Source organism: Sebastes umbrosus, chromosome 3, assembly GCF_015220745.1.
Source record: "Sebastes umbrosus isolate fSebUmb1 chromosome 3, fSebUmb1.pri, whole genome shotgun sequence".
NCBI classification, from domain to species: Eukaryota; Metazoa; Chordata; class Actinopteri; order Perciformes; family Sebastidae; genus Sebastes; species Sebastes umbrosus.
Window position 1 is genome coordinate 16474668 of NC_051271.1, and position 24014 is coordinate 16498681.

The following is a 24014-nucleotide window of genomic DNA, read 5'->3' on the forward strand; positions in this document are numbered from 1 at the left end:
CCGAAGCAACAGCCTACGACTGCAGGGTAAACACACACAGAGAGAGACTCTTATTTTGTAAACAGTTTTAAAATGTGTGGAGGTGATTAAGAGCCAATAGAAAACCTTATCAGGTGTCAACAAACAAACAAAGAGAGCAGACTCAAAGACATGCTTGTTTAAGTGGCGTGGCTATATGTTAAATAAGAGAATTTAATGCCAAAGTCCCCTCAAATATATCCTAATTTAAAGGATGCATTTAATTATTTAAGTATCAGGGCTGGGTGTAGAGTTAAGGAAGCGTTAGGTGGTGAGATCTAGGCCTGAACGATTTTGAAAAAAAATCAAATTGACTTATATTGCAATTGCGATATGATTTGTGATATTAGAGGGATTGATAATTTTTACATCATTATTCTCATTTTCACTGAAAACACTTAAAAATGATAATTTTTGCAGGGATCTGTACAAGACAAAGATGTCTTCTTAAGTCTGCAGAATATGATATGTAGGGCACGACATCTCTGCAGCACCACAATATTCAATCTAAATGGTATTTTGACACCATTTCGCCTTTAACAAATATTACGAATATAAATATTAATATTTTGATCAAATTTCTTGTGCAGTCCTAGTTAGATTTGTGTCAAGTTGACATCAAAAATTTGCATTTTTTACACCTAAAAGTTCTTTATCACAGGTACATGCCACCATAACCTTCATATGAGATGTTTAAGGAGATTTATAGGTTTAAAAATGTATAGATTATGTTCATTGTGTCAATAATATCATGGTTTTCATCAAGTAAAAATAAGAAATATCTGCTATTATCTGTTTCATGACAAAATATTCGTTTTTTTAAAGTAGTTTTGGCAAAGTAAGTGAAGTTTTAAGGTTAGTCTGAAGTTTTGGACATTTGTTTGCCTGTTAAGACATAAATTAATTGTGAATAACATTTGAACTTTGGTCATTTTAACTGGACTTGATATTGTTTTATTTCCAATAAATACCAATAAATGCTGATTTAGTTTTTTTTTGTCTGATTTAACTTTATAACTTGTTGAGACTCTGAATGAACAGTGCTCAGTTATGTTAGTTTTGACTGGAGTAGATGAACTTGTAACCATGAAGTGAGTTTACAGCTGAAACCAGGTTGGTATTTTTACTTAAATATCCTGCTGCTCTTTTTAAACTGATTCTTGAGCTGTTACTGAACTTTGATGAATGAACTTCATGATTAAATCTGCTCTCTTTCACATTAAACACGACTTCAGCTCGGGGTTAAACTCACGTAAACTTTGTCGAAGGTGTCTCCGAAGAAGAACATGGATCCGTTGAGAGGCAGCTCTGCGGTGGAGTCCGAGCCCGGCAGCAGGCGTCGGTCTCCGGCTTCTTCTCCGAACTCAAACAGCTCCTCCAGCTCCAGAGCCCGGGTCCAAACACTCAGGCTCAGCAGGCACGACCAGACGGACCACCAGCTCCGGTACCGGGGACTCATCTTCTCCGTTAAAGCTCCACAAAGGCGCAGCGAGAACCAGCGGTGATCCTCAGTGAAGGAAGCCGAGGAAGAGGTGAGGCTGGCGGCGCACAGCAGTGGACTGAGGAGGAGGGGGCGGGAGGGATGAATGAATGGAGGAACAGTGGGAGTAGGTAACAACCCCGGGGGGTGTTTAAAGTAACAACCATGTGACTTCCGGTCAACTTTTTTTTTCCAAAGTAAAAGTCTCAACTTTTTTTTTTTTTTCCATTATATTTATTGTTTTTTGTTTATTTTAAAACAACGGAAAAAACATTCACAAACGTCCCCAATAATAACATTCTTGGTACAAAGAAACTTAATAAACCTAATATTAAAGGGACTGTTTGTAACTTTAAGAAATGCTTGTTAACAGCTACACCTGTGGCAGTTAAGTCAATGAAAGTCAGCGTCGGGCTCGAGCTTGTGCTCGCTCTAAATAGACGTGAATGAGCATCGCTCAAAACAGGGAGGCGACCCACGTCAGCTAAAACCACAATCCATCCATCCATCCATCCATCTGCAACCGCTTATCCCGTTAGGGGTCGCGGGGGGGCTGGAGCCGATCCCAGCCGACATTTGGCGAAGGCAGGGTACACCCTGGACAGGTCGCCAGTCCATCGCAGGGCTGACACATAGAGACAGACAACCATTCACGCTCACATTCACAATATCACTCTATATTTCACCTGCTTGGCAGTAATGTTAGCTGACCAGACGAAGGTCTCTCCATGAATCAATGCTGATCCTAGTGTTGGCTTTTCCTGCCTCAGCCTCCAGACCAGGAACAGGGGAGACACCGGCACCTGGTATGAGACGATAACGTTTCTCGTTGCAGAGCCCCGTCACTTCACAAGACACGGAAAACCTCTGTTGGTCTGGAGGAGCTGCAGCATTTATTTCTGCACAAACGTCCACTGTGCATTCACTAGATATTCTCAGAGCTAAACTAACTCTTCTGCAGTGTGTGCACATGCACTTAAAAGTGGAGCGCGAGAACGCACGCAGTGTGTGAGTACAGCAGAGACTCCGGCCCTGGAAACCAAAGCTACGGTCTCCCCCGTGTCTTCTGGCCGTGGTCGGGGGGCTGGAGCAGGAAGAGTTGACACTGTTTTGCAAGACGGGCTTCACTAGATATAACTTTGAGGTTTTGGTGCTTCCGTGTAGTTTGTGTTGGAGTCTGAGTCTGAACAGCGTAGCCACACGCGAGCGCGCATATGCGAGCGCGCATAGGAAACCGACCCGGTAGATTTATACCTGTAAAAAGTTACAAACAGTCCCTTTAATATAAAATAAGCCAGTATAGATACAGGAAAAACATATTATATACAAAAAATAGATATATAAGTAAAAAGAATATACACAAGTAAAAGAAATAAAATTTAAAACAATAAAATAAAATAAAATATATTTATATATACATATATATACTGTATACATATATACACCATATACGCACAAGCAGTATATACACATACAAAAACACATATACATATAATCAATTAAAAGTCTGAACTTTAAACAAAAAAGCTCAAATTGTTCTTCAGACTGGAGTTTAAATGTGTCCTGTTAAAGTAGTTGCTGGGCCTATATAGTCAGTGATGGATGAAGTATTTATTGCACACTTGCAAATGTATATAGTGGGTTATTCTGTGTTTATGATTTAGATTTTTTTTTTATGCTAGTTGTAATAGTCAGGTATATTTAAAGCATATTCCAATAATCTTTATATTTTGTATTCTATGGGTATATGCTTTAGTGTTGACGTATATGTACTGTTCCTGTGCATTGCTTGGATAATCTGGATAAGCTGGTGTAACACAATAATTTCCCAATTTGGGATCAATAAAGCACATCTATCTATCTATCTATCTATCTATCTATCTATCTATCTATCTATCTATCTATCTATTCAGACCTTTTACTTAAGTAAAAGTAGCAATACCACAGTATAGAAATACTTTGTTAAAAGTAGAAGTCCTGCATTCAAAATCTTACAAGGTAATAAACATATTCACATCAAAATATACTTAAAGTGCCAAAATTAGCCTACTTATTATGCAGAATGGTTACTAATAACCAAATCTTTAAAATAAATGTAGTGGAGTAAAAAGTACAATATTTCCCTCTGAGATGTTGTGGAGTAGTATAAGCTGTAATGGCAATTTTCATATCTGCAGTCTAACACTGTACCTTTAGATAATCTCAGGGCCTCACATGTTCAACTTCGTCACCATAGGATAGTGACCTGACATTTTAGGTCTCTGTAACTGCAAACAACAGATTGCTGAAATACTTGTTATGTCTTGTGATGCTCTGTTGTCTGCTGTGTGCTGACGCATTGATACACTTTCTATCATTCTCTTCTTTTCTTCTTTGCACTTATCTTCATGTTATGCTTTAAATGTATAAATACTGACTACTCTTTGTATTCGGGGCTCACTTGCCACAGTCCACAACAGGTGGCTGTGCTCGTGAGTCCATCTGCAGTCCATCTGCAGTTTTTTGTTGTTACGTTGGTTTGTGTCTTGTTTTAACAGAAACTGCCACCACAAAGCATAAAATGGTACAAGTACCTCAAAATTGCACTTAAGTACAGTACTTGAGTAAAATGACTGTTACTTTCCAACACTGCCTACAGTTTTAGCAACAGTGACCTCAAGAGTGCATTTTATTCTCCAAATTATAGGCCTAACTGTTATAAACCATGATATCACTCTGTTTCTCAATTTCTGTATTTCATTATTAAACTATTAACATCTCAAAGGACATTTTCTATGGAGTTTCTTTGTATTTTATTGCTTTTAATTGAAGGAATTAAGGAAGCTTTTAATGTTGGTACAAAAGTCCAACCGGAAGTCTTGTCCTTGGAGTTGTAGAACTTTATGCAACAGTCTAGTGTGTACATTTACCTGACATTTACAGTATCTATCTGCATTAAACACACTACGGGACTTTAGTTTCCACGTGATAATAACATGCTGAACAAAATAACATTTAGAAGAGATGTAGGCCTAGTCCAAAGACAACTTGGGATATTAATATTTTAAGTGACAACACACATTTTATAATAACGTAGAACAAATAATTTATTGTAATGATGAATAATATCGACCTTGTTGTGTTGTCTTATTGACAGAATAAGAAACCAACAAGATAAGAAGATAGATTTGTGGTCTTTGTATGTGCTTATAGCCTAATAACATCAAACACTCTCTGTCCCCACACTGTTAAATATGCCCTTTCTGTTACGCGTACACAAACCACGTACCGATCAGCTACTACCCCAACCTTAAAGTTCAAACTGCGCCTATGGTCTTAGACCATAGGAATGACATGAATGAATTTTGAAAATGGCCGTAGTTCCCCTTTAAGTTCATCAGGTTTTCTTTAGTTTAGTCAGAGCTCCAACACATTGATTCAAGACACTATCGCCATCTAGTGGACACAGTCTAACTGCACAACTACATCCTCTCTTTTACCCTCCTCTTTCCTCTTTCTCCTCTCCATTTTCATCCTTCCATTCATCAAATCATCTCTCCATTTTCCTTTTATCTCGTTTATACTTTCCTGATCAGTGGTAAAAAAATAACTCAAGAACTGTACTTAAAGTTGCAGTGGGTAGAACTGAAGCAAATATGATTAAAAAAAGTTATTTTTATAAAATGGTCACTATATACAGACAGTAGTGCTTGAGACAGGTAATTTGGAAAAAAAACACGTGCCTCTGTGTCCTCCGGTGCTCCTAATGGCATCTGCAAGATTTCACAGACCAGAGGAAAACAGCCAATCAGAGCCGAGCTGGAGCCTGTCGTCTCTGAGCAGCTGTCAATCACTCACAAACTCCGATCAAACGGTCAAACTAGGCAGCACTGATCAAATATGAATCAATATTATGTTACTGTAATGCCTATTTCTCTCCTCAAACATTTGAGGTGAGAAATAGGCATTACAGTAACAGAATATTGATTCATATCGCTGCCTAGTTTGACCATTTGATTGGAATTTGCAAGTGATTGACAGCTGCCTCCGTTGACTGAACAGCCAATAGGAACGCTCTCTCTCTGAAATGACCTGTGATTGGTCAAAGTCTCCCGCCATGGGCTAGATTTTTTAAAGCCTGAAAACAGAGCCATGAGGAGGTGCAGAAGTTTAGTTTTCTCTCAGAACACTTGAATTACAATATGCTGAAAGATTATTATGGAATTTTTACCCAATGATGCCAAAAACATTCTGCCTACTGCAGCTTTAAGTACATTCCTTTTCAACCTTTTTTTCTATCTTCAGTTGTTTCATTAATGTTTGTCATGCTGCTGTGGCTGTTTCAGCTCCTTCACTGAGCCACATTTTTCTGTTTAGCTGTTTAATTGCCGTGTATTTCTCCGATGTTGTGTTACTTCTTTATAAAGTCAAGAATCTTCTTTTGCCGCTGCTTAAATGCAGGTGATTTCTATATCTATGTCATGTTGTATACAGTATACTTGGAGTCAGGCTGAATGAGAACCTGAGGAGTTCAGTGGGTTCAACAGCTGCCGTCAAAATAAGTTCCCTGAATCCTCACTGAGCTTTACAATATTTATGCTGTGTCAGGATGCATTTAGTCCTGGCAGCACTGCAAAAAAGCACTCAGGAAGATTTTGTGTTAACACTGTGGTACAAATACATACTTCTCATTATTACTCTTTACTTGTAATTCTTCTGTCCAACAAGGTTTGACTTATTATTATTTTTACTATCACTTACTTTTTATTTTCTACTCAAGATGGAAATATATTCATTTGTTTTACATAAAACATGACTGCTGTATAATCAACAGAGGACATATTAAACATGGTGTTGTAAATGACAATCGTTTTTCATCCTGAGGATGATCTGAGACAAATATCTCTAGTATTAAAATGATTTCACTATTAGGTTCAAATTGACATCATCTCACAGCATGAAAGTAAAAAATAGAAGCAGAGCGGTGGATAAAAATGGAGCGTGTATCTTTGTCATCGGTGTGCTGCACAGCATCCTCTATTATCTAACAACCTGTCTGTTACATAAAAGCAGAGAAGAAGAACTGCAGAGAGAAGAGGAGGAGTAGGAGGAGGAGGTCGTCTATATTAAGGTTAGACTGATATCAGGGTCGATACTGGCCATTCATTCATACTCTGACAGGATGATGTGATATGATGCTACTGGTTAATATTGCACTGGCTGTCTGCATGTATCAGCAATTTTTGACAGGGACATTTTGCATTTTTGACGGGACATCTTGCATTTTTGACAGGGACATTTTGCATTTTTTGACAGGGACATTTCAGCATTTTTGACTGGAACATTTCAGCATTTTTGACTGGGACATCTTGCATTTTTGACAGGGACATTTTGCATTTTTGTCAGGGATATTTCAGCATTTTTGACGGGGAGATCTTGCATTTTTGACAGGGACATTTTGCATTTTTTGACAGGGACATTTCAGCATTTTTGACTGGGACATTTCAGCATTTTTGACTGGGACATCTTGCATTTTTGACAGGGACATTTTGCATTTTTGTCAAGGATATTTCAGCATTTTTGACGGGGAGATCTTGCATTTTTGACAGGGACATTTTGCATTTTTTGACAGGGACATTTCAGCATTTTTGACTGGGACATTTCAGCATTTTTGACAGGGACATTTTGCATTTTTGTCAGGGATATTTCAGCATTTTTGACGGGGACATTTCAGCATTTTTGACAGGGACATTTTGCATTTTTGACAGGGACATTTCAGCGTTTTTGAAAGACATTTCAGCATTCTGACAAGGACATTTCACCATTTTTGACAGGGACATTTTGCATTTTTGAGGGGGCTGTTTCAGCATTATGACAGGGACATTTCAGCATTTTTGACAGAGACATTTTGCATTTTTGACAGTGACATTTTGCACTAAATTTAATTTGAATGGTGTTGTTGCAATCAGAGGATTCACTGTCAGAGTTTATTTCTGCCACAAAACACATTCATTTATATCCACTAGTATCTGTCTGATACTGGCCATTAAAAACCAGTATCAGTCGAGGCCGCCTTTATGATGCTGCTGTGACACAATGTGTGCGTGTGTGTGTGGTGGGTGGGACCACAGATCCCAGTTTATCTCTCTCTCCTTCCAGATCCATCTCTCCACCTTCCTCTCCTCTCTGCAGCATCCCTCCTCCTGCTCAACCAATTGCCTGCTGGGGTGTGTGATCACGTGACTAACAGCCACCAATAGCGCTCCACCAGGCACCGGCAAAAAGAGGGGCGGTGTCTCTCCTCCTCCTCTCTGTGAGTCAGACTTGTGTCTGGAGGAGAGTCGATGGATGTGAAGGATCCGTCTAACGAGCTGAGACACGTTTCTTCTTCTTCACCCGCAGATCAGAGTCTGCTGCTCCATCTTTAACCCCCTCTTCCTCCATCCCTCTCCTGGGGAACACAAGGGGGATGAATGGGGAGGCGATGGAGGGGAACCCGGCGCAGGAGCAGCAGCATGCCGGTAACGGCTCCCACCTCCCTCCCCCTCCCACCATCATGCCGGCCATCCCTCCCTACGTGAAGCTGGGTCTGACCATCGCCTACACCATCTTCTACTCGCTGCTCTTTGCCTTCGTCTACGCCCAGCTCTGGCTGGTGTTGCGATACCGACACAAGCGCTTCAGCTACCAGACGGCCTTCCTGTTCCTGTGTCTGCTGTGGGCCGCCCTGCGTGCCCTCCTCTTCTCCTTCTACTTCAGAGACTGTGTGACCGCCAACGCACTCGGACCATTCGCCTTCTGGCTGCTCTACTGCTTCCCCGTCTGCCTACAGTTCTTCACGCTCAGCCTCATGAACCTCTACTGCGCACAGGTGAGGGGGAACACTGCTGCTGGTACTGGTACTGGTGACACTAGCAGCATAAAGTCTGGTCCACGAAGCAGCATCTCCAGTGCTTTAACTCCTCTCCTTGCTGCAGTGACATAGAAATGTACTCCAGTGTGTGTCAGTACACCGTGACATCACAGCTGGGTGTGGTTACAGGTGCAACACAGCACACCTCTGACCACACCCATCAGTAATGCAGCAGTCTTGAAACTTTCCACCAGAGAGGGCAGTGTAACACTGTTTTTCAGCCTGGTGTTAAGTTACACCTCAAACTTTTAAACCCAGCTGGATCTATCAGTGTGTCCACCTACTGTATATGAACTCAAGCTGTAGCAAAGTATTGATCAACCCCCACAAAACTTGAAGTGATAGTTCGGGTGTTTTGAAGTGGGGTTGTATGAGGTACTTATCAATAGTGTATTACATACAGTAGATGAGTCGGCACGCCCCCAGTTTGGAGAAACAGACAGGAAGTACCAGCACGGGAGCAAAGCAATGTGCTGCTGTGGACGGGGGGCAGCAGGAAAATGTATTTTAGACACCTAAAAGAAAGGCTTAATTAAAAAAATCAATATCAGTTCAAGTGTACGCTATATTTAGAATATTTTCACCGCTTTACCTTGCCATCAGACAGCCCTTTCTGACGGGGAACTGAAACCGTTGTAACCATCTATGCTCTCGCCAAAGCCAAGTAACTTTACCCACAATAACACAAAGAAACTAGCAAGACACAAAGAGACAAGCAACTCCCGTGTTCTGCAAGGTAAATTACTGTTTTTTTCAATGGAGGCAGCAAGACATATTTGAACCATCTAAAAGAAAGGCCCACCTAAAAAAATCTGTATCAGTTCAAGTATATTTAGAATATTTCCGCAAGTTTACCTTGCCGTGAGACAGCTAAACAATCCTTCCAACGGGGAACTGAAGCCGTTATCTACGCTCTCGCCAAAGCAACCAGACTGCATTGAACGCACTCCAACAGTACAATTGATGTCTGACCCGCTCTACCACCTGAGCTACCTGCAGTCATTCAGACAATTTGAGGGTCTTTGTTTTGGGTTGAATGGCAACTAAAGTGAGAAGATGCAACGTCAACCATCCCATCGTTGGATGAATCGTATCACATTGGACTGACTACAGTTTTTTGGGGTGTGATCAGTGAAGCAGCTGCCTCTCCTCTTCATCCATTCACCCATTCATCCACAGCAGCTGGTGGTTTCAGAAATAGACCAGAAAATAAAGACAGAATAGAAATGAGCGTCTTTAGCTTCTCAACACTTGTTCCTGAGAGCTGAGATGACGCAGGTTATTTTTCCAACCAAACACCACGGTGTCTTATTTCCTTAATGAGGGCACCTTCAGTCAGAGAGGAGGGATAATCGATGAAATGAGCTGCAGACTGCTCTGAGGCAAAGCGGTGGAGGAAGTATTCAGATCCTTTACTGCTGTAAAAGTACTATTACCACACTGTAGAATACTCTGTTACAAGTTGAAGTCCTGCATTGAAAATGTTACTTCAGTAAAAGTATGTAAGTATTATCAGGAAAATGTACTTAAAGTGTTAAAAGTATAACATGTCCCCTGTGACTGTTCTTCTATTCTATATTCTATATATTCTATAATTAAATTATTATTACTGAAGCATTCATATAAAAGCAGGATTTTAATGTTGTAGTTGGTTGAGGTGGATATCGTTTTGAACTATTAACTAATGATTATTTCCATTATGGATTAATCTGCTGATTATTTTCTCAATTAATCGATTAATTGTTTTGGTTGTAAAAATAATGAAAATAGTGAGAAATGCCGTCACAATGACCAAGAGTCCAAAGTGACACCGTCACAATGTTTGTTTGGTCCAACCAACATTCTCACTAAAACATTAACATTATTACTAATACATTAACATTATTAACATAATTAAAAGGAAAATCAGCAAATCTTCCCATATGAGAAGCTGGAACTGTTTTACATGAAAAATGATCTAAAGTTACAGTTGGTAACTGTAATAAAAATAACTTTTATGTCATATTTGCTCAAACTGCCACTATATCCTGACAGTAGTGCATGAGACAGATAATGTGTGAAAAAAAATCATGTTCCTCTGTGTCCTCCTAATGCTCCTAATGGCATTTATAAGTTACAAGTAGAAGATTCCACCGCGCCCGAAGAAAAACAACCAATCAGAACCGAGTCGCTGTCAAACTAGTCAGCGCTGATCAATTATGAATTAATATTCTGTTACTGTAATGCCTATTTCTCTCCTTAAATGTTTTCAGAATCATCTTGTAGTGCACTGTTGCAGCTGTAAAATGAAAAAGCTTGCTCCGGCCGGTAGGCAGTGTTTGGTTGTGGCTCGACTGTTTTCAACATGGCAGCCAGGTCGCAAACTTTCTAAAAGAACCGGTTAGTACGAAATGTTGTCCGAGCACAGAAATCAAAACTGTTTATAGTTGTTCAGCCACACTTCAAGGCGGTGTGAAAAGCAGATTTGTGGGACAGTTGTAGCCTGTTGAAGAGGACCTATTATGCTCATTAATACTTGTATTTTGGGTTTCCACTAGAACATGTTTACATGCTTTAATGTTGAGAAAACGCTTTATTTTTCTCATACCGGATGTGCTGCACCTTTTTTCACTCTCACTCTGTTTGAGCTCCTTTCCCTCCGGAAAAGCCCAGTCTGCTCTGATTGGTCAGCTGACCCACTCTGTGGTGATTGGTCAACCAAACCAAACTCTTTGGACTCCGTTCTAGCTTTGTTTGAGTGCGTGCCAAACTAGTTATGCAAATGTGTTACTTGGTGACGTCATCATGCTATAGAAGAAAAGGCAAGACTTGAATCAAGGCATTTCAGGTAGTTCAGGAGCAGTGTTTCTGTGGGGGAGAGTAACTCCCTTTGGCGTGGACTTTGGGCTTTGTAACTTTGCAGACCTTTTACATGCACAAAAAACGATATAACACACTAAAGGAAAGAGGAAAAGCACAAAAGCATAATAGGTCCTCTTTAACATCCTGCTGGTTGATAGAAAAAAATAGTTATATTAAGACTGAATACCATAAGTTTATTTTCCTTTCATTCATTCAGCCTGATATCGTCTCTATATTCACAGATTTGTTGTTGAGGGTATTTTGTTTTGCCCAGCAGTGAGTGATGGTCATTGTTGTGAAAGAATCCCAGACAAGGCGATGCAGCACCCCAAGCTATGAGTAATATGACGTCCTCATTGTTAGTCCCACCTACAGAGCTGTAATTTGTCGATTGTTTTTCCAACTGAATCTGCTGTCAAGTGACACAACACCAGATCTATCTGAATCACTGAACAACCCATGACAGAGAAGACTCAGACTCAGGTCTGCAGCCAGTGTACAGAAAAACATCCTGCTGTAAATGTGTAATCAGTCTTTTATTTTTCCCCCTCACAGGTTTACTTTAAGGCGAAGTCCAAGTTCACACCTGCACTGCTGAAGTACAGGTAACCTCTTCAATCAACTCATTCTGACTCAATAACTCAAGTTCATCTGTTTCCACAATGAAACTCCCAAACCTCCGATGTGTATTCATGAATCAGACCGAGCATGAAAGTTAAACTGTATTTTCTGTTTTAGATCTGCCTTCATGTTTAAAATGCAGTTAAAGGTATAAGATGTCACATCTCTGCATTAAAATGTCTAAAAACGACTAAACCTACTTTATATATTTTGTTGAGTTTTGTAGTTACATTCTGTTTAACGCAACTAATTTCTTTAATGCATTAACACAACTTGCAATTTTTAAGTCCTAGCTGGCTCAGTTTTAAATCTAGAGTGAAGATACTGACATCATATGAAACTAGAAAACCTAAGGAAGTAACTGGTACCAACCATTTCATACTAGCTTGTCGCGAAGAAAGCTATATAACGTTACAATTTTACGCTAAATTTTGCTAGGAAAAACTGGCCAATGGCCATTTTTAAAGGGGTGAGTGAGAGACCCATAGCAGCAGAAAATTACACATTATCTCACCCTGTCTCTCCTCCCCAGACTTCCTCTGTATCTGGTCTTCTTGGGCGTCAGTCTTCTCTTCCTGGTGGTTAATCTGGTCTGTGCCCTGCTGGTTAAAATGACCGCCGCTGACGTCAAGACCATCGTCCTGGTGAGGGTCACCATCAACGACAGCCTGTTCGTCCTCTGCGCCGTCTCGCTGTCCGTCTGCCTCTACAAGGTCGCCAAGATGTCGCTGGCCAACATCTACCTGGAGTCAAAGGTAAAGTCACAGGTTTCTCTGGAGACAAAACAATCTTAATTTAAGGTCCACTTACTAACTTATCTGAGCTTTCAACCTCATTTCATGGTCTTTATCAGCGTCCCTGACATGGGACACATTAGTGAAAGTCCCTGATATTTCCTTTCAGAATATATGAATATCATTACATCACGCAGCACAGACATGAAATTAAAAACCTGGATTAAAATTAATGATACCTGTGTGTGCAGGGGACGTCGGTGTGTCAGGTGACTCTGATTGGCATCATGGTGGTGTTGCTGTACGCATCGCGGGCCTGCTACAACCTGGTGGTGCTCGCCCTCACCAACATCGAGACCATCAACTCCTTTGACTATGACTGGTACAACGTCTCAGACCAGGTGAGGTTGTCCACAGGTGTTCACTGGTCCTTTAACATGATTTCAATCTGAAGACAACATCCTGGTTGAAACAGAAGTCAGGAGTTTAAAGAGTGTATTTTCCCCCTAAACTTTAAAGAAGTATTCAGATCCTTTACTGAAGTAAAAGTACTAATACCACACTGTAAAAATACTCAATTACAAGTAAAATTCCTGCATTCAAAACCTTACTTAAAAGTATAGTGTGTATCAGAGAAATGTACTTAAATAATGAAAAATAAAATGTTCCCTGTCAGTGTTTGACTATTATATCTGATGTTTCTGGATTAATATTACTGCAGCATTAATGTGTGTGTTGCATTTTACTGCTGTAGATGTTTAAGGTTGTAATTTGAGCTCCTTTATATACTGTTGGCTAGCATCATATTCTATATGAGCATCATATGTTTGACAGTGAGAACCACGTATCTCTAAAAAGTCCACTTTTCATGGTGTCAGAAAAACAGCCCTGTTTTCAGTTTTGTAACGATGCATTTTCCAGCTGATCCAAGAGGCTTTTTAACCATCTGAGACCCGCAATAGACCCTTTGGGTCTTTAAGAGGAGATAGCAGGTCAACAGTAGATGTCACATAGAGGCGGTGTACATCATCTGAAAGCTGGGAACCTGAAGATTAATTTGAGATGCAGCTCAGCAATGTGTGTCAAGTTGTTCTAATCAGAAATCAGAAATAATAATAACTAGAAGTACACTCGGAGAGCACAGACCTCCGCCAAGGCAAGTTTCATGTACCTCGCGTCATCAAGCGTCATGAACGCATCATGAACGCGTTATCAGTTACACTGCGCATGTCTTAAAGCCTGTGGTGAAAATGCACAGGCTGAGCGGAGTTATTAAAAAAAATTCCCGAAGCCGGATCATGACCCAAAATCTAATGGATTTTTTACCACTCAAGAATTGATAAAAATGATCAACAATCTCTCCAAAGCACCACATTAAGACACAAAGACCTTGAGGGACACCAGAGAAAAACCAATGCTGTGATTTGGTATCAAAAACTTTTGACAGTGGGAGATTTCTGCAAGAATTGCATTTTTCAGCAATTGGATGGCGAGCACTTCTGTTGTGTAAACTGCTCAGAAACCCCCTTATTGTCAATCTACCTAGGAAAGCCAACCACCCTCTGAATGCTCTAGGTCTCTAGGTTGTGGTTGTAAAGTTTCATGAGGCTGTGATTATCCTAGAGGTCACAGCAGGTCATTTTATATAGTGAGGTCAAGTTTAAAAAAATGGCCTCACTACAATGAAATGGTCTACTATGGGGAATAACATCACACATGAATACAGTTGGGTTCATTGGAGCCACAAGAGTCTCAGCTTTACAGTGATACTCAATTCATGCAATTTAAGAATGTTTAGGGACCTATGGAAGTTTTTAAATGTCATGTGGCCCATAAATCCACAGGAAGGGATCTGCAAAAGAGCAAATATCATTCCACGTGTAGAAATAGATGCACAAATGTGTTAGATATCACTTTACATGTAAACCTTAAAATACGTATTTACAGAGTAAGTTATGCGTATTTGCAAATCGCCCTTTATTTTTGTGGACTTTACACAACACAAATACAAAAATACATGTTTGTGGATAGTGAAATATTTTGAAATCATGGTACACATTTGTGGAATGTCTTCTGTGGGTTACAACTAATAAAGTCCAATAAAAACTTCCATAGGGACCCGAGTATATAGAAATATTCAAATACACCTTTTTAAAATAAGCAAAAATAACACATTTATACTGCAATAAAAAAAAACTGCATGTGAGTATCATAAAGTGAGCATATAAAGGGGAGACTTTTTGTCAGATAAAAGTAGTAAAAGAATTGTCTCTCAGAGAATTGATTTCAAAATACTGCTGCTGGTTTACAAAGCACTAAATGGTTTAGGGCCAAATACATTTCTGATCTTCTGCTATGTTCTGAACCATCCAGACCTCTCAGGTCATCTGGATCAGGTCTGCTTAGTGTCCCCAGAATCACAACTAAACATGCAGAAGAAGCAGCATTAGTTTTTATGCACCAAATATCTGGAACAAGCTCCCAGAAACCTGCAGGACCAACTCCAACTCTTAGTCCTTTTAAATCAAAGCTTAAAACTCTCCTGTTTGCTGCTGTCTTTTATTAAACCAGGTAATGATCTTATATACTGCACTAGAGCTTTTACTCTTGTGTTATATTCTGTTTTTGCTTATATCCTAGCTTTTTTAGCTTTTTTTATTTTCTAATATTTAATGTTTTAATTATGTCTTAATGTTCTTGAATGTTTATGTAAAGCACTTTGAATTGCCCTGTTGCTGAAATGTGCTCTACAGATAAAGCTGCCTTGCCTAAAATGTAAATGTGTGTCTCCAGGCGGACCTGAGGTCGTCGCTAGGAGACGCCGGTTACATCGTGTTCGGGGTGATTCTGTTCGTCTGGGAGCTGCTGCCCACCTCGCTGGTCGTCTTCTTCTTCAGGGTCCGCCGGCCGCCTCAGGAACGGGTCAGTCCTCAGGTGTCCTCTGACCTCTGCAACACTTAACACCTGGTTGTTTATTTAGACGCAGCGTGGCTCTACTGATGACAATCAAGGGTTTACCCGCTAAACGGTGTGTGTAGTTGTCAAGGTAACGGCTGTAAAACGGTGATACGCACATTCCACTTTCTACATTCTTCACAATAAAAGTCCTCCTTTATTTTCGCTGCTTTTACTTCTCTCCTGTGCAGTAGTAGACTTGTTTTTTTTTTACACAGCATCGTAAAGTCGGAGATAAAACTTGAATTTCCTATAAATTATTCACAAGAAAACTCCCCCGTTATTTTGTTAATTTTAAAGCTTTTATTATGAAGGAGCACAATCAGGACATGTTTGGTTTGTCATCTTCACCAACTTTTTTTTATTTTTTTATTTAACAAATTAAAATTGACAAACAACATGGCTCATAGATCATTGCATTAGAGTAAAAGGACAAGGTGCATACAGAACAAGAACAGATAAAATATATAAAATTATACATTCATCAGCAACTTAACACAACTCCTGTACAGCTGAAAGCAAAATAGAGCTTATATATATACTGTATATCTGAAAGTACAAACAGGGACGCACTACAGACATTCATGGTCCCCAGAGAATGAACACTAATGACTTTGGTGATTGTTCCTCTAACGCCATCATGAGATTCACATTTTAGTTTTTTAGTGAAATATCTCAGGAACTATTGGATCGATTAGCACACAATGTGGTTAATGTTCCCCAGACGATGAAGACTATGATCCAGGCTTTTCCTTTTTCATCACTGATTAGTGACTTTGCTCATAATGTCTACATGACTCCACTGTAAAAAAAAAAAAAAAAAAATTAAACTTTTAAAGTCCTGCATTTAAAGGGACTGTTTGTAACTTTTTAAGCATATAAATGTAGCGGGTCGGCACACATGCGCGTTCGCATATGCGCGCTCACGTATGGCCGGAGCCTCGTCTCCGCTGCCTGCTCTCCTTCACTCAGACAGCGCGCGCGTCCTCCACCTCTAGACGTGAACACCCGCTCACTACACACTGCAGAAGAGTTAGTTTAGCTCTGAGAATATCTAGTGAATGCACAGGGGACGTTTGTGCAGAAATAACTGCTGCAGCTCCTCCAGACCAACAGAGCTTTCCTGTGTCTTTTGAAGTGATGGAGCTCTTCAGAGAGTTACGTTGTCTTCTCGTTACCGACCGGGTGCCGGTGTCTCCTCTGCTCTCTCCGGCTGCGGGCGGAGAGAGCAGGGAGACACGCTGCAGAGCCCCGCTGCCTCAGCCTGCATTTAGGCAGAAAAAGCCAACACTAGGATCAGATCTAAATCATGTTCATGGAGAGACCTCCGTCTGGTCAGCTAACATTACTGCAAAGCAGCTGAAATATAGAGTGATATTGTGGTTTTAGCTGACGTGTGTCGCCTCACTGTTTTGAGCGACGCTCGTTCAGGTATATTTAGAGCGAGCAAGCGCGAGCCCGACGCTGACTTTCGTTGATTTCACGGCCACAGGTGTCGCTGTTAAGAAGCATTTCTGAAAGTTACAAACAGTCCCTTTAAAGGGACTGTTTGTAACTTCTTACACGCATAAATCAATCCAGGTCGGTGTCCCATGCGCGCTCGCGTGTGGCTACGCTGTTCAGCCTCAGACTCCAACACAAACTACATGGAAGCACCAAAAAAGCAAAGTTATATCTAGTGAAGCCCGTCTTACAAAACAGTGTTGGCCACTGTCGGAGTCGGAGGCCGCGGTCGGAGGACGCGGGGGAGACCGTAGCTTTGGTCTCCAGGGCCGGAGTCTCTGCTGTACTCTGCTCCTTTGCTCCTCTGCCTGCTTGCCTTCACTCACACACCGCGCTTGTTCTCACTATTTCACTCCACTCTTACGTGCATGTGCGCACACTACACACTGCAGAAGAGTTAGTTTAGCTCTGAGAATATCTAGTGAATGTACAGTGGACGTTTGTGTAGAAATAAATGCTGCAGCTCCTCCAGACCAACAGAGGTTTCCCGTGTTTTGTGAAGTGATGGGGCTCCGCTGCGAGAAACGTTATCGTCCCCGTCCAAAACTCCGGTGTCTCCCCTGTTCCCTCCGGCCGCGGTCGGGAGGCTGAAGCAGGAAAAGCCAACACTAGGATCAGCATTGATTCATGGAGAGACCTTCGTCTGGTCAGCTAACATTACTGCCAAGCAGGTGAAATATAGAGTGATATTGTGGTTTTAGCTGATGTGTGTCGCCTCACTGTTTTGCACAAGGGCGAGTGCGAGCAACAGGACGCTGACTTTTGTTGACTTAACGGCCACAGGTGTCGCTGTTAACAAGCATTTCTTAAAGTTACAAACAGTCCCTTTAAGAGTCAGTATGCCACCTGATCGGTCACTATCATCTCATGAAGTCCAGGAACATTTTCACAGCTGATATTAGATGATAGGTTTTGTCAGCAGAGCCTCTCTGTGTATTCACAATGAATCTGTCTCCACAGAGCACTGCTGGGATACCAAACCACGTTCTCTCCTCCAGAGGATATTTCTTTGACAACCCTCGTCGCTACGACAGTGACGATGACCTGGCGTGGAGCATTCCTCCCCAGAATGCATCAGCGAGGTACAAACACCATCACTGATGTCACAATGTCTCTGTTGTAGTGGTATTTCTGAATTCAAGTTTGTTAAAGCAGCTGTAATCAATATTTTGATGTCTATTTTATTCTATTTGTTATTATTTTTAATGAACATGAGAGTGGTATTTATCTTTTATTTTGTAAAATAGTTTTAAGGATGTTGTTCGGTAAAATTATTATTATTATTATTATTATTATTATTAATAATAATAATAATAATAATAATGATAAAAATAATAATAAACATAATTAAAACCAACAATGAAATAATATCTAGCAATAAATAATGATATTTAACGATAAATAATAATAATATTGAACAATAATGACTAACAGTTTGTCATCTCTCTGACAGTCTTTCCTCCGACTGCTATGACTGGGGCAGCCGCCACAGCAGCTTCACTGTGCACACCAACGGCGACGAACAGCGCCTGACCGCCGCCGCCGCCGGAGAGCTCCACCCTTACCCATAATCCTTCTCTTAACTGTACAGCATCACTCTGCACTTTGGCACCGATCAGTTATTGTGTTCCTTATCATCACTGATGTAGAAGTTTGTAGAGTCACAGTAGAGCATTTTGAGAAAACACCAGAATGTTCAGCAGGGCTCCTACACGGAGTCGTATTCAGGTTGTTCACAAGATGTTAATACTGCAGTGCCCCTCAGGCCGCTTCAATACACAACAATAATAGATCCAGCAAAGTTAAAAAATACTAGGATGTCCTACTACATCCGGTCGCATTATGCATAATCCTCTGCGCAGCGGATATATGAGCAAGAGGGTCAAAGTTCACGGCACAATGTTATGGTGAAGTAGTATGTCCCAATTGAATGCATACTGCAAATGCAAAGTGCAGCTGAGGCTGTTGTGAATGTCATTAGTACTGCCGGTATTTGGTCATAAACCAAAGTTGACCTGCTGGTGGTGCTAGATGAAAAATCAGAGGATCACCAAAGTTATTACAGTTCATCCTGAGGGGACCATGAATGTCTGAAACCGACATTTTTGTCAATCCATCAAGTAGATGTCGATATATTTCACTGGATAATTGAAAGCTTTGACTTCTCCGATTCATCCTGAAGGGACCATGAATGTCTGAAACAAACTTCATCACAACCCATCCAATATTTGTTGAGATATTTCACTTAAAAACACAAATGTGAATCTCATGGTGGCGCTATAGGAAAAGCTACCAAAATCATTAGGACACCCTCTGGGAACCATGAATGTACACAATTTTGTGCCAATAGGTCTAGTTAGTAGATGTTGAAATCTTTCACTGGGTAAGTGAAAACTTTGACCCGCTGGTGTCAGAAGATCATCAAAGTCATTGGAGTTCATCCTCTGGGGAACATGAATATCTATGAATGGAGCACAAAAGTTAACCACAATTCATCCAATGGTGGAATGCTTTGATACAGGCTGGTCTCATACACCGTTCGTAGCTATAGAGTGCTGCAGGGATGATGTACTTACTGTATGTAGGCCAACCAGGAAGTTAGCATCGCAATGGGCAATGGGATTTTTCCATTGGGTTTTGGATTATTGCAGAAAATAAGCTCTGTGGCAAACGTTTTGTTCAGCAAGATAATCTTCACAATTGAACACCACTTTATGATTTTTGAAGTGTAAAGGCAATCACCAGAGGTAAAAAGCTAACGTTAGGCTGCAAACCAACTACACCACGGTCACATGTAAAGGAGGACGAGTCGGCGTGAAGGACGTTTAGTAGTCTCATTTAGCCACTTGTTATCAACCACCTTTTTAAAGACATTTAAAAGCTTAAAAATGTACGAGTGGGGTATTTACTGACGTATTTTATATCATAGAACAAAACATTAAAACCTCTTCATCTTGTGTTAACCACAGACCTTATTTCAGGCATCTAACTAAAAAACAATTTACCTCCAGACGAGGGAAGTACTAAAATGCTAACTGGTTCTGAATTTTAGAACTCATTCCTGCAGCACATACCTACAAAAAGTAATGAACTGTAATTCGTATATATATCCCACAAAATCAATTCGGATGTAATCCACGTAATCATGAACCAGGAAGTAAAAAGAGCGACAAACACCATGTAGGGAGGACCTTCGCCCAGGAGAACGGTGTTTGTACCTCGTGTGAAACCACAAGTCAAAGTTGATTTACTTGCCAATTCTGTAGGTATTTTAACCCAATCCACCATCTTTTCCTAAACCTAACTAAGTAGTTTTGTTGCCTAAACGTAACCACGTTGTTTCCTGTGAAGATGGAATTTTATTTCGAAAAAAAGTATGCATGTAACAAACGACACATGTTGCTGGACGCACAAAAAATGAGGAATATATTTTCGTAAGATATCATACGAACCGTTGTATGATAATACGTTGATTGATATGTTGATAGCATGACCGGAAAGCCAGATTGGAGCACTGAAATGCAACACGCCCAAAATCACAGAGGAAAATAAAAACGTACTGACATTATCATTATCATAAAACATTCAACTCATCGGGTGTTTTTCATCGCCACATTTGATCACAAGTGATCCAGACTAACTCTGTGTCGGAGCCCTGCTTCAGAGAGACTCCATGTTTTATAGACCCACAGTATGTAGACGATGTTGTGATGAATGTTTTAGAGAATGTTTCTTGATCATTTCGGGAATTTTTAAAATTTATCACGGCTGTTTGATCAGTTATTCGAGGCATTTATGTAAACCAGCAACCACACAGATATCAGAGACTGGAGAGGCAATCTGACAGGTTAATAAAGGTTCATTAAGTCTAGTTTTTAATATTAAACTCTAACAGCTTGTACATTTTGAATTCTATCAAATATGGAGGCCGACAAACAATTAAATTTCCTGTCCTGAATAATCCTTGAAAAACTCCTCGAATCATTATTTGAGGTTCTTCACTGTAAAGAGACAAAACCTTCAAGTAAAACTAAATACATCATAACACACACACACACACATGCACTGTTTGATGATTCATAATCAATATCCTGTAAATATCAATAATCAGACAGCTGAACACGTCTGTGTTGTTTTGATGTTTACCTCAAAATATCCACGTATTAACAAGGTATTTAATGTTGGGTTTTAATTTGATTTCTTTTTAAATAAATAAAAAGAATATTTGAGATTCCAAAACTGTCAATATGTTGAAATCAGAAGATTTAACCCATTACATTTTTGTTAATATGAGCTTTGTTTTGCAGGGTTCACATTTCTGTAACAATGTTCAGAAAAAAAAAGTCTATATTTCTAACAGACGCAGGTTTTGTAAGATATTTGTACAGAGTCTCACTGAGATTGTGTGTTTTGTTGTTGAGCATTTTTTGGTGTTTGTGTGTTTGTGACGTGTGTCGACACAAAAAGTAACACTTAAATAAAATTGTCATTACAACAAACATGCGATAATTTCATAATTTCTTGATCAGTTCATCAACATGGCGATGGCTGAGCCGGTGCCTCGCAGATAACGGTGCTAACTGGAGGGAGGGTGCTGACCTTCCACAACGACACCGTCGGTCGGAACGGCGTTATCCGCTGTAACTGCCGTATCAGAGCAGTGCAGCGCGGCGGCCGTGAGCTAGACAGTGGGGCACGCTCACATGCATGAACATGCACTAAAAGCACGCACGGCCGGCCCGGCTATGTCAACAAAGCATCGAGAAGCTCTGATTACAACACACACAGAGTGAGAGTGACTTCATTCTCTGCTCAGGTAGACATTACTCCTCTATATCTTTACATAGACAATAGTTGTTTGCAGTATTCAGTGTTAGTCTTCTGATCAAAACTTGTGTGTATTATTGAGTAACAAATGTGTCGAATGTAGTTTCTTCCTCATAAAACATTTGTAACGCTGATTTTTAAAATATTACAAATCCTACATTGTTTACATTTGTGTTTACTAGCGTACAGTCTTCTTCTTTACTGCCTTTGTTGGTGCATTCTGCATTTTTTAGCACATTACCACCAACAACTGTCGATCAGTGGAATAGAGTTAAACCAATGACAAGTTGTGAATCACACTGCGCATGTGTGTGTCCCCGTGCATTAACAACGCGTTGAGCATAAAGGCCGTTGTGCGTGCTCGTAGCTCGCGCACCATCTATGGAGGCGCAGACCACGATGTCTCGAGAATAAACAAGGCTTAAAGGGGGACAATGATTGAAAAAGTTAAATGTGTGAAGACATTATAGTTACATTTTGAGTATTTTTCTGGATCCGTCAGAAACCTGCTAAAGATTTGAACCAAAAACCAAACAGAGTTCATTGATGTCCAGAAATATTTATTCCTCTTTTCAAATAAATATACTCAACAGGTACACACATCAACATGGTGCAACTATATATATTCATAGAGATCTGAAAGCAAAAGAAAGAAAACTTCAACCTGTGCTGCCTTTTAGAAACTGTACAGATTTGGATTCAAACATGAAGAGCGTGAAGGTCTGAAGCAAGTTAGTTTTTTCTTTTTTTTATGTCTTTTTCCAAAATTTTGTTTTAAGGCTGACGAGTGGACAGTACGGGGACGTCCAGCTGCTGGAGGGCATGCAAGGCTCAGAGGAAGGCATGCACACATCTGTCACACACACTCTGACACACACACAGACACACACACACACAGAGTTTGTGCATCATATCATTTCTATCTCACATACAGACAAAGAAACAAAGAAAATAGAAGACTTTAAATACTTATAACCTGTCCTAATTATTTATAACTGATAACTTATGGAAGCAAAGAAAAGGCAGTAAACATTTAAAATTGTATAAGCAACTAAATACCTACTTGTGAAATGTAATGTTCTACTCTGAAAACCATCTTTCTGACAATTTTAAATTAACCTGTTTGAGTCTTAAATTTTGTAATTTAATAAAAAAGATTTATTCATGAATTCACAAAATCGTGGATTATATGACAGAACACAAAAGGAAAGAGGTCACTTCCATCCAGGCATTTCATTTTAACAACATTAATACTCCCGATCCCAAAAAAAGTCTGCAATATATGGCGTTAAAGCACGGGATAGGGCCAAGCAGGAGCTGGAATTTTACTTTTAATATTACTCTTTATATTGTAATTTTACTTTTTTCTTTTATTTAAATTATATTTTTTTCAAGTTTTAAACAATTAAATATAAAGGTGATACATCAGCCTAATCCTCATTTAAACTGCGTGATCAGAAAAAAGATAGTAAAAGTAAAAGATAAATACTTCATGGGCATCACAAACAAATAAAAATACATTAAATAAATGTAGGCAACTTAAAACTCTTTGGTCCACATGCTTTTACTGCTGAGCAAAACAAACTATTTAGATTGGAACTAGCCTGTCCACCTGCTGACGCCACGGTTGTCTTTATATACTTTATTAACAGACACCAAAGCTACGACCACCACAGCTGAAGAGTTACGGCAAAGATAAAGAGCCACTAAATGCAGACTATTTCTATTTCTATATATAATATCTATAATTCACAATGCTTCAACTTGTTTCTTGAAATACAAAGACGTTAATCTTTCACCGCAAAACATTTAACGTGCAAGTGGTTACACTGATTGTTTTACGGTCTGTTATTTCTTTATAACAGACCGTTGCTAGGTATAACAGACCGTTGCTATGGGCGCAGTTCTGATGTAGGACTCTGGAGGACCATTTTTGTGTCAAATTATTGATTTCTTAAGTAAGTAGCCGTGTAATAAGCAGTATAATGCACAGCTAGCGGGTCATTGTTGTGAAATAAACCAGATGCAAGACCCCTCCGCTTTGCGTCGGGTGCCACATCGCCCTGTTGGGGTTTATTTCACAACAACGACCAGCTCGCTGTACATTATCCCTTACATAGTAAACTTCTGGTCATAATTTATA

At 39.9% G+C, this 24014-nt stretch overlaps 2 protein-coding genes and 1 long non-coding RNA gene across 3 annotated transcripts in view; 1 reads left to right on the top strand and 2 right to left on the bottom strand.

Moving 5' to 3' along the window:
• The window catches only part of LOC119485898 (nidogen-1-like), a 45250-nt gene extending 43478 nt beyond the window's left edge, over positions 1-1772 (bottom strand). Inside the window, exon 1 of the mRNA XM_037765730.1 lies at positions 1271-1772. Within this exon, the coding sequence (XP_037621658.1) occupies positions 1271-1477 (207 nt within the window). The 5' untranslated portion in view covers positions 1478-1772. The remainder of the gene's footprint in view (positions 1-1270) is intronic.
• Positions 1773-5758: 3986 nt separating this feature from the next.
• On the top strand, positions 5759-18645 carry LOC119485945 (G protein-coupled receptor 137Ba-like). Its single transcript, XM_037765806.1, has 7 exons — positions 5759-8348; positions 11787-11836; positions 12385-12607; positions 12838-12987; positions 15380-15508; positions 18005-18126; positions 18498-18645. Exons 1-7 carry the CDS (start codon positions 7947-7949, stop codon positions 18613-18615), a joined length of 1194 nt encoding a protein of 397 aa, XP_037621734.1. The 5' UTR covers positions 5759-7946; the 3' UTR covers positions 18616-18645.
• LOC119485959 lies at positions 12455-16417 on the bottom strand. Its single transcript, XR_005206400.1, has 3 exons — positions 15460-16417; positions 12826-13048; positions 12455-12595 (listed from the first exon to the last, which is right to left on the bottom strand). It is a non-coding gene; the product is annotated as an uncharacterized LOC119485959 (long non-coding RNA).
• Positions 18646-24014: the final 5369 nt, after the last annotated feature.